The sequence below is a fragment of the Aulonocara sp. 'chitande type north' Nkhata Bay genome, linkage group LG10 (assembly GCF_057382095.1).
Source record: "Aulonocara sp. 'chitande type north' Nkhata Bay isolate Kocher_YH1m ecotype deep benthic linkage group LG10, A_spYH_male_GT1.1, whole genome shotgun sequence".
Lineage (NCBI taxonomy): Eukaryota > Metazoa > Chordata > Actinopteri > Cichliformes > Cichlidae > Aulonocara > Aulonocara sp. 'chitande type north' Nkhata Bay.
This window is the reverse complement of record NC_141353.1, coordinates 19,346,305-19,356,659: the sequence shown is the minus strand read 5'-3', so window position 1 is coordinate 19,356,659 and position 10,355 is coordinate 19,346,305. Positions and strand designations below refer to the sequence as shown.

At 39.7% G+C, this 10,355-nt stretch overlaps 1 protein-coding gene across 1 annotated transcript; it reads right to left on the bottom strand.

Annotated features, from left to right (window-relative positions):
* Window positions 1–5,198: 5,198 nt before the first annotated feature.
* On the bottom strand, window positions 5,199–6,321 carry LOC147320710 (uncharacterized). The gene has a single exon (XM_086308877.1). The coding sequence runs from the start codon at window positions 6,319–6,321 to the stop codon at window positions 5,464–5,466; it is 858 nt and encodes a 285-aa protein (XP_086165003.1). The 3' UTR covers window positions 5,199–5,463.
* Window positions 6,322–10,355: the final 4,034 nt, after the last annotated feature.

Genomic DNA, 10,355 nt, shown 5'->3' with positions numbered 1-10,355 from the left:
TGTTGAAAACTTAAATCCAGCCCACAGAACAGCTATAGAGAGTGCATAGATTTTTATTCTACGATTAAATGACAAATACTTTTTTATAACTATTAATATGTTGACAGTAAATTAACAAAAGTGTGTTTATATTGAATGTTTATTGTAAATTACCAAAAAAACCTTTATATTTTATAACGACAGAACAGTCTGTGCAGTGGACTGCCATACCCTTTTCAGTAATTTTACTCCTTGATCATGTAGATTCACTGTTCCGACCCATTTAAAATCACTTAAGATCAAAGTGGGCTGTATGTGGTCCACGATGCAAAATAAGTTTTGAGCTTCCTGGGCTAACGGTTGATGGTTGAAAAATTGAAGGGCTTAATGAAATATAGACATTTCTTTTTCTTCTGGGAATAAAAAGTATTGTATTTCAACAAAATCCACAAATGTAACCCTTTCCCTTTTTATTTATTTATTTTTTTGTACATGTATCAACAAGTGAAACCTTCTCTCAGACACAATCAAAAGACTTTTTCCATTAAGTTTTCTTCTATTTGTTTCAAACCTGACGTGTAAATGTCTTTGCTTATTTAGGACTTCTAAAATTGAATGCTTTATATTTGATCTTCTCTGGTCCTTGAACAGCACATTCTGACTGTGCCAGTTTTCTTAGTATTAAAGAGTTGACATAGTCTAAGGGCAAGTGACTCACGCTTACATCAACCCTTTAATATCCTGCTTCAGCATGTTGAACCGTAGTTCACTTTGTTCTCTTGTCTCTGTCTTTTCTGGCCCTAAAATCTTATGGAATGTACAAGGAAAGTATGATCAGACAGACAAAGTATTTGCCAAGGTCAGTGTGGTGACATGAAGCAATAAATCATCCTAATTTCCCTGCATGTGTTTTAAGTGAAATCCATGGTTGTTTGATTTTTTGTTTTTTTGCTGAAACTTTTATTACAGTGAAATCAAAATAAAAAAGCACTGTGGTTTACCAGAATCCAGATTTACTGTTTTAATTTAATCTAGCAACATGTTTTTGTTGTTGATGTTGTTGTTTTCAATCAAAATATATACATGTCTCCACAACTCTAAAACAACTAACACTTTTTTCACCCCGATGACTTCAATTGCTTTTAAAGCTTACTTTAGTTTATTGTTCAACACACGACAGGCCAGAAATATTTAGATTCCTATGATGTAGTCTGTGTAATGGAGGGGTGTCAAACAAAAGGCCCGGGGTCCAGAATCGGTCTGTTGAAAACTTAAATCCAGCCCACAGAACAGCTATAGAGAGTGCATAGATTTTTATTCTACGATTAAATGACAAATACTTTTTTATAACTATTAATATGTTGACAGTAAATTAACAAAAGTGTGTTTATATTGAATGTTTATTGTAAATTACCAAAAAAACCTTTATATTTTATAACGACAGAACAGTCTGTGCAGTGGACTGCCATACCCTTTTCAGTAATTTTACTCCTTGATCATGTAGATTCACTGTTCCGACCCATTTAAAATCACTTAAGATCAAAGTGGGCTGTATGTGGTCCACGATGCAAAATAAGTTTTGAGCTTCCTGGGCTAACGGTTGATGGTTGAAAAATTGAAGGGCTTAATGAAATATAGACATTTCTTTTTCTTCTGGGAATAAAAAGTATTGTATTTCAACAAAATCCACAAATGTAACCCTTTCCCTTTTTATTTATTTATTTTTTTGTACATGTATCAACAAGTGAAACCTTCTCTCAGACACAATCAAAAGACTTTTTCCATTAAGTTTTCTTCTATTTGTTTCAAACCTGACGTGTAAATGTCTTTGCTTATTTAGGACTTCTAAAATTGAATGCTTTATATTTGATCTTCTCTGGTCCTTGAACAGCACATTCTGACTGTGCCAGTTTTCTTAGTATTAAAGAGTTGACATAGTCTAAGGGCAAGTGACTCACGCTTACATCAACCCTTTAATATCCTGCTTCAGCATGTTGAACCGTAGTTCACTTTGTTCTCTTGTCTCTGTCTTTTCTGGCCCTAAAATCTTATGGAATGTACAAGGAAAGTATGATCAGACAGACAAAGTATTTGCCAAGGTCAGTGTGGTGACATGAAGCAATAAATCATCCTAATTTCCCTGCATGTGTTTTAAGTGAAATCCATGGTTGTTTGATTTTTTGTTTTTTTGCTGAAACTTTTATTACAGTGAAATCAAAATAAAAAAGCACTGTGGTTTACCAGAATCCAGATTTACTGTTTTAATTTAATCTAGCAACATGTTTTTGTTGTTGATGTTGTTGTTTTCAATCAAAATATATACATGTCTCCACAACTCTAAAACAACTAACACTTTTTTCACCCCGATGACTTCAATTGCTTTTAAAGCTTACTTTAGTTTATTGTTCAACACACGACAGGCCAGAAATATTTAGATTCCTATGATGTAGTCTGTGTAATGGAGGGGTGTCAAACAAAAGGCCCGGGGTCCAGAATCGGTCTGTTGAAAACTTAAATCCAGCCCACAGAACAGCTATAGAGAGTGCATAGATTTTTATTCTACGATTAAATGACAAATACTTTTTTATAACTATTAATATGTTGACAGTAAATTAACAAAAGTGTGTTTATATTGAATGTTTATTGTAAATTACCAAAAAAACCTTTATATTTTATAACGACAGAACAGTCTGTGCAGTGGACTGCCATACCCTTTTCAGTAATTTTACTCCTTGATCATGTAGATTCACTGTTCCGACCCATTTAAAATCACTTAAGATCAAAGTGGGCTGTATGTGGTCCACGATGCAAAATAAGTTTTGAGCTTCCTGGGCTAACGGTTGATGGTTGAAAAATTGAAGGGCTTAATGAAATATAGACATTTCTTTTTCTTCTGGGAATAAAAAGTATTGTATTTCAACAAAATCCACAAATGTAACCCTTTCCCTTTTTATTTATTTATTTTTTTGTACATGTATCAACAAGTGAAACCTTCTCTCAGACACAATCAAAAGACTTTTTCCATTAAGTTTTCTTCTATTTGTTTCAATATGGAACGCCAGGACTGCCATAATGAATTAATTAAATACACCATTAAATAATTAATTAAATGTGGCAATAATTAATTAAAATTGGAATTAATTAATTAAATAAATAGTTATGACACATGTAATTAATTAATTATTGACACATTTAATTAATTATTTATGTATTTCACATTTTAATTAATTATTGACACATTTAAGTAATTAATTATTGACACATTTAATTAATTATTTATGTATTTCACATTTTAATTAATTATTGACACATTTCATTAATTATTGACACATTTAATTAATTATTTAATGATATATTTATTTATTTCATTTTGGCAGTCCTGACGCCTGGCTCTCATCATGAAATAATTTTATCTGTCAGCCTCACCCATCAAACTCAGGGGGCGGGGTTAACGCTGATCGAGTCAAAACCATTGCTTTGGCCTGGTGGCCATTGTTTCTAGCACACAACAACCGGCATGTTGAAACTAACAGAACTGAACTTTGAAAAACCCTGTTTGTGTGTTACCAAATACCGTTTTAATATTTTTTTAGCCGAGAATGTAGTGGTTTAATCTTCATGTGTCTGGTCGGTTTGTCAAGATACAGCCTCTTTGCAAAAGTGTTTCGATGATTTCGGAGATGTCTGCCCAGTCTCACGGCAAAGCGTGGGATAGACCCGCTCGCCTCGCAAGCAATCCCACCGACAAAGCGCAGGCCCCGGTACACAGCTGTAGTAACCCCCGCTGACTTCTTTTACTGAGGTTATATTTATCGATGTTTTATTTCCTGATGTTCTTATGTGTCCTATGTGTTTCAGTCGCCAATTCTGAATTATAACTAACATTAAAAACATGTTTAAGGAGGAGAGAGAGCAAATAAATCTGTTTAACATCTGATCTTTGGGTTTTTGTTCAGTAATCAGCGTGACCTGTGTATAAACGCATAAAAGAGATAACGTTGGTGTTTCCGTCATGTAGTAACTGCTGGCTTTAACTGTACAAAGGTTGTTCGACACTATGAAACACATACAGACTTCATGATGTTCGGCTAATATTTTTATTGTGAATATTAATCATGCTGACCTCGCTCTGTACACCACGCAGCGAGGTCAGCATATCCACGATATCCTCAGCTCCATGAGTTAACACAAAGTTTCCCAGCTGACTATCTAACTGCCAACTATTCCAGAGACGTGAAAATATACAGCATAAAGAAAAGTGTAAGAGACTCAGCAGCAGATTAGAATAACAGTTATACATTTAATAAATCACCAAATGAATCCAAGAAACGAGCAAACCTGTTCCGACAATTTGAATTTGTATTCCCTCAGCTGCAGACTCGCTGCTGTTTAAATGTTTGAAAAGGAAGATTAGATATAAAAAACGTCAAACATAGACTCAGTCTGCCTTCACATTTGATATGAGGCCAGCACATATAGTGGCCTCAGCAGGCTATTACTGAAATACACGTGCTATATCATAAACTATGATATAAACAGGGAGGTCCTATTAACATGTTTAGTTTTAAAGGACACCTTCCTGCCTTTAGTCTCATTCATGAGCAGTATTAGTTTTCTTCTAACATCCAGAAGTCTGCACAATGTGTTTCATACTTTGTAACAAGCCTTTGACAGGTAAACATAACATGACCGAAAAAGAAAAAAAAAAAAAAAAAAAAAGAGAGAGAGTGTTGACATAAGAAGAGAAAATTCTCTCAATTATGGAGACAGACAAATGGTTCATTTATGTTTGATGTGTGTTTATTCCTCCCTAAATATCGTCGGTGAAGTTTGCCATGCACGTCAGATTTTCCTGCGCATTTTTATACCTCTGCCAACAGAGAGAAAAAAAAAAAAAAAAAAAAATCACATTCTGACAGCTGGTGCTTAGAATACAGTTGAATAACTATTAAAAAACAGATGATATTTAGATGATAGTTCAGTCTAACACATGTGAACCATTAAACGTCTGTGAAACTATGCAGTTATGAAACGTAACTTTAACCTCAGCCAAACCGATTTGCTCAGTTGTAAATAAAACAGCGAAGTAAACGTGACCCGACAGACAGAACCTGAGTGAATGAAGTCCAGCGTTTAACCACTGAGAGCTAAAACTCAGCTGAGGTTTCAAAGCTGTGTGCCGGTGATTGGACATCAGCCGCTGATAAAGCTGTTCGCCTATAAAGTGCTGTGGCATGAATAAGGCACGGCGGGACCACGGAGCGACGTTCAGAGCCAACTTTATTTGATTCACGTCACACCACACCACCACCAACCCCTGAGTCCGTGTTTTAACACGGCGGGCGTGATTGCGGATGCCGTGCAGGTGCGTCCGCACGGCCCCGCAGACCACGCCCCACCACATACCCCCATCGCCCGATTGAGGCCGGGGAGCAATCTGGCCGAACCTACTCCCCCCCCGCGAACTGGGGCGAGACTCGGCCCCTACACATCGGCGCCCCAGCCCCTGACCAAGCGACGGGGACGCGTCCGTTCTGGTGGCCGCCCGCGCATCCAGCGGCAACGGCGAAGCTGGTCCGGAGGTCGGCCGCGTAGCACGCGGACACGGCCCCACAGGCATGGCCGTGCGCTCCTGCACACAGGCGGCTGGGCAGACGTCAGGCGCGCAGAATCGACTGGTGGCAGCGAGGCTGGACTAGCCAGCCCGCCGATCCCCGGCCTAGCGGGGCTGTCCCGCTCCTCTGCCTCCAACTCCGGCTGCACAGGCTGCCCTGGAGCAGGGACCTCCGTCTCCCCGCACAGCTGCTCCGCCACCGCCTCCGCCACTCCCGTTTGGAGCGGCTCCCCGCACTGCGCCTCCGCCCCCAGCAGGCACAGCCCCTCGCCCACCTCTGGGTGGAGCGACTCCTCTGCCTCCGGCAGGTGTAGACCCTCGCCCGCCTCGTCCTCGGCCTCCGATTGGAGCGGCTCCTCCACCGCTCCCGGCAGGAGCAGCCCTTCACCCGGCTGCTCCTCCTCCTCCGGCAGGCTCGGACCCCCGCGTGGCTCGTCCACCACCTCCGGCTGCCGAGGTGACCCACACGGCTCCTCCACCGCTTCACTGTCCTCGGGACACACTTGTGGGGGTGGCGCCCAGGCCCAGAGCAGCGCTGCCAGCTCTGCCATCTTCCCCAGGTGGCGTTCGCTCTCCTTCCGCAGCTCTTCCTGTTGGCGACGCACCTCCGCCGCCTGCTTCCGCTGGGTGGCCGCTATTTCGGCCACCCTCTGGGCCAGCTCTTTCCTTTCCTGGCTCTGGTAGGTACCCGCCATGCCGCCTCCTGGGTTTCGGCACCAATGTGGCATGAATAAGGCACGGCGGGACCACGGAGCGACGTTCAGCGCCAACTTTATTTGATTCACGTCACACCACACCACCACCAACCCCTGAGTCCCCGTGTTTTAACACGGCGGGCGTGATTGCGGATGCCGTGCAGGTGGGTCCGCAAGGCCCCGCAGACCACGCCCCACCACAAGTGCTCTGTAAGGAAACGAGCTCCAGCAGCTCTGCGCTCGGGGAAAACACTATATTTACTTATCTTGTGCAGAAAAATGCGCTGACATTGCGTTATATCGAGCACCGGCTGCCCAGTTAAACTGTGACTATCACCAGGTAACTAGGCGTGTTTCTTGAATTAGCAGCAGGTGTTAAACAGCTGACAGATGAGGAGGAGGATGCATGCAGGTAAACTGAGGGTCTGTTGAGCTGATCGCTGGTTTCGTGAGAAAAATGTCAGCTCGTTCTTTATGTTACAGAAGCACAGAGACACAAGACCAGGCGGAAAGAGACGATCGTTCGGTGAAAATGAGAATCTGCGAATGCAACATGTGGAACACGGAGAGTGGAATATGTAAACAAACCGGTTAACGTAACCCCCTGGGTGCACTCTGCATGCTAACTGTTAGCAGAGCTAGTGAAATCTCTGAAAACATCTGAGCACTTTTGCAAACATGTTCTATGTTGACAACCTGACCAGACATACGTCGCGACATTCGCGGCTAAAACACTGTTAAAAGTGTAGCTGGTGACAGAAAAACGGGGTATTTTAAAACTACACCACCACCATTGCTGCTTGTGGTTTGATCTGCATTCTGGGATAACTGGCTGCCCCAAGTCTACACAAGCAATCGATTTTCTAGGATCGACCTGTTTTGACTTACTTTGCACGGCAACCAATCAAATGTTAGAGAAGCTGCATGGGCAGCGTTAACCCCGCCCCCTGAGTTTGATGGGTGAGGCTGACAGATAAAATTATTTCATGACGAGAGCCAGGCGTCAGGACTGCCAAAATGAAATAAATAAATATATCATTAAATAATTAATTAAATGTGTCAATAATTAATGAAATGTGTCAATAATTAATTAAAATGTGAAATACATAAATAATTAATTAAATGTGTCAATAATTAATTAATTAAATGTGTCAATAATTAATTAAAATGTGAAATACATAAATAATTAATTAAATGTGTCAATAATTAATTAATTACATGTGTCATAACTATTTATTTAATTAATTAATTCCAATTTTAATTAATTATTGCCACATTTAATTAATTATTTAATGGTGTATTTAATTAATTCATTATGGCAGTCCTGGCGTTCCATAGTTTCAAACCTGACGTGTAAATGTCTTTGCTTATTTAGGACTTCTAAAATTGAATGCTTTATATTTGATCTTCTCTGGTCCTTGAACAGCACATTCTGACTGTGCCAGTTTTCTTAGTATTAAAGAGTTGACATAGTCTAAGGGCAAGTGACTCACGCTTACATCAACCCTTTAATATCCTGCTTCAGCATGTTGAACCGTAGTTCACTTTGTTCTCTTGTCTCTGTCTTTTCTGGCCCTAAAATCTTATGGAATGTACAAGGAAAGTATGATCAGACAGACAAAGTATTTGCCAAGGTCAGTGTGGTGACATGAAGCAATAAATCATCCTAATTTCCCTGCATGTGTTTTAAGTGAAATCCATGGTTGTTTGATTTTTTGTTTTTTTGCTGAAACTTTTATTACAGTGAAATCAAAATAAAAAAGCACTGTGGTTTACCAGAATCCAGATTTACTGTTTTAATTTAATCTAGCAACATGTTTTTGTTGTTGATGTTGTTGTTTTCAATCAAAAGCAGATGGCTGTTTTTGGTGAAATATATACAAACACACTTTGTTAGGTACATGTGTTCAACTGCTCATTAAAGCAAATATCAAATCAGCCAATCACACGGCAACAACTCATTGCCTTTGGACATTTAAAGATGGTCAAGATGACCTGCTGAAGTTCAAACTGAGCATCAGAATGGGGAGGAAAGGGGGTCTAGCAGATTTTGAACGTGGCATAGCTCTTTCTGTGAGTGGTCAGAGTATTTAAGAATCTGCTGATCTACTTAAATCTTCCCACACAACCATCTCTAGAATTGACAGAAAATAGTCCAAAAGGAAAAATATTAAATGAAAATGACAGAGATTAGAGGAAAATGGCCAACCTGCTTCTAGCTGATAGGAAGTCAAAGAACCAACCAAGGTATACAGAAGAGCATCTCTGAATGCACAACATAGCAAACATTGAAGCAGATGGGGTACCGCAGCAGTGCTGCTCATGTCAGCTAAGAACAGGAAACTGAGGGTACAGTTTGCACAGGGTCACCAAACTTGGACAGACGACTGAAAAAATATTCACGAGTCCCTGCGTGGATCCATCTCGCCTTGTATCAGTGTTTCAGGCTGGAGGGAGTGGCTTAAAGGTTTAAAACATGGGTGCCAAACACAAGGTCTGGGGCCAGAATCAGCCTGGCAAAGACTCCAATCAAGTCTATTGAACAGCTTTGAAAAGGAGCTTTTGGAAAGGAGCGACGGAGTCCATACATTTGAAACTTTTAGCTGTATTTTCACAGGTTTTACAGCTTTTCCTATAGAATTTAGAGTATAGCGCAAAGTAAAACAGACAGACTTTTTGATTTAAATTTGTCATTGACACGAATGACTCCCATGAATGTTTCCGAGGTGATGAAGTGTTGGCTTTTTCTTAAATATTTTACTGAATTAGTAGGACAGTAGGCTGGCTTTCAGACAGCCTTTGTGACCCACACAAAGGATGAAAAAGAGAACTGCTGGTGGAGGCGGAGGTTTTAGTGTTCCTGTTTTTTTGTCTAAAACAAGTGGACCAGAACTTGACTGGAGATTCATACAACTGCCTGAGGCTGTTGGAACCCTTTACCTTTCACCAGACCAACTTTCAGCTCTCTGCTCTGTGAAATCACTGCTGAGCCCTCCTCCTAAAAATGTAATTGCTTTCATCCTTCACCCAAATACAGTTGAATGGCTGTTTAGTTACTCTGTGATATAATCAAGATTATAAAGGAGCTTTATAAATGAATTCCACTGACTAATATTACTACCACTACCAGTAGTAATAATGATAACAATAAAGGTTTATTCATATTAAAAAATATTTTGTAAATGAGAATTGTTGTCCAAGTCTACAATTGAGAATAGTTTTAAATTTTAAAGTCTTACATTTAATCCTCCTGTATACCTTTAGTCATTCTTAAATCTAGACAGAATTAAAACTGCCAGCATTCAGTACGTATTTAAAACAGTTTGTGCCTGTATCACATTATAAATGCCCGAGGAATGGGTAAAAGTACAGCCAGTTGTGGAATCACAATGCCCTGGCCAAGTCTTATTTAACCATAAATCATTGATACTGTCTAATATTATTTCATGGTTTGATATTCTTTTAAGATTTATATCGCTGATAGCCTTGGCTGTACTGTGCAGTTCAATGGATGATTGAGCTGGAGGGATTGTCGGCTGTAAATGTATTTGGCAATGGTTATTGGTTACTTTCTGACTCCTTTAATTGCAATGATGACTACTGCCTGAGAGAAAAGTGCTAAAATGATGGAATGACACCCATGCATGCATGAATATATCCCCATGGGCTTTCCAAATGCACATATTCCATTTGCATTAAAAAAATACTTGTTGCTTATTAGACATTATGGAAATCATTAATTGTCTTTTTGGCTCCAAAATCTCAACTGAAAACATGCGTGCACAGTAATTACTTGGTAAACATTTTCCCCATTTTCTGGCATGACCTAATATGTCTGGATAAGTGCCACTGAGTGGAAAACCTCAATAGGTGGCAAGAATAGAAAATATATAATGTAAAAAATCTATTTCTTATGTAAATGGATGTTTTGGCAGTGTTTGTTGCATGCATCAGTTGCATTCCTATAGTTTCCACCCAAAGGGGAATGTGTCCTGTTTAGGATTTAGGGGGGGAAAAAAAATCACAATTGTTATTATGAATTATCAAAGTCAAAGTCAAAGTCAACT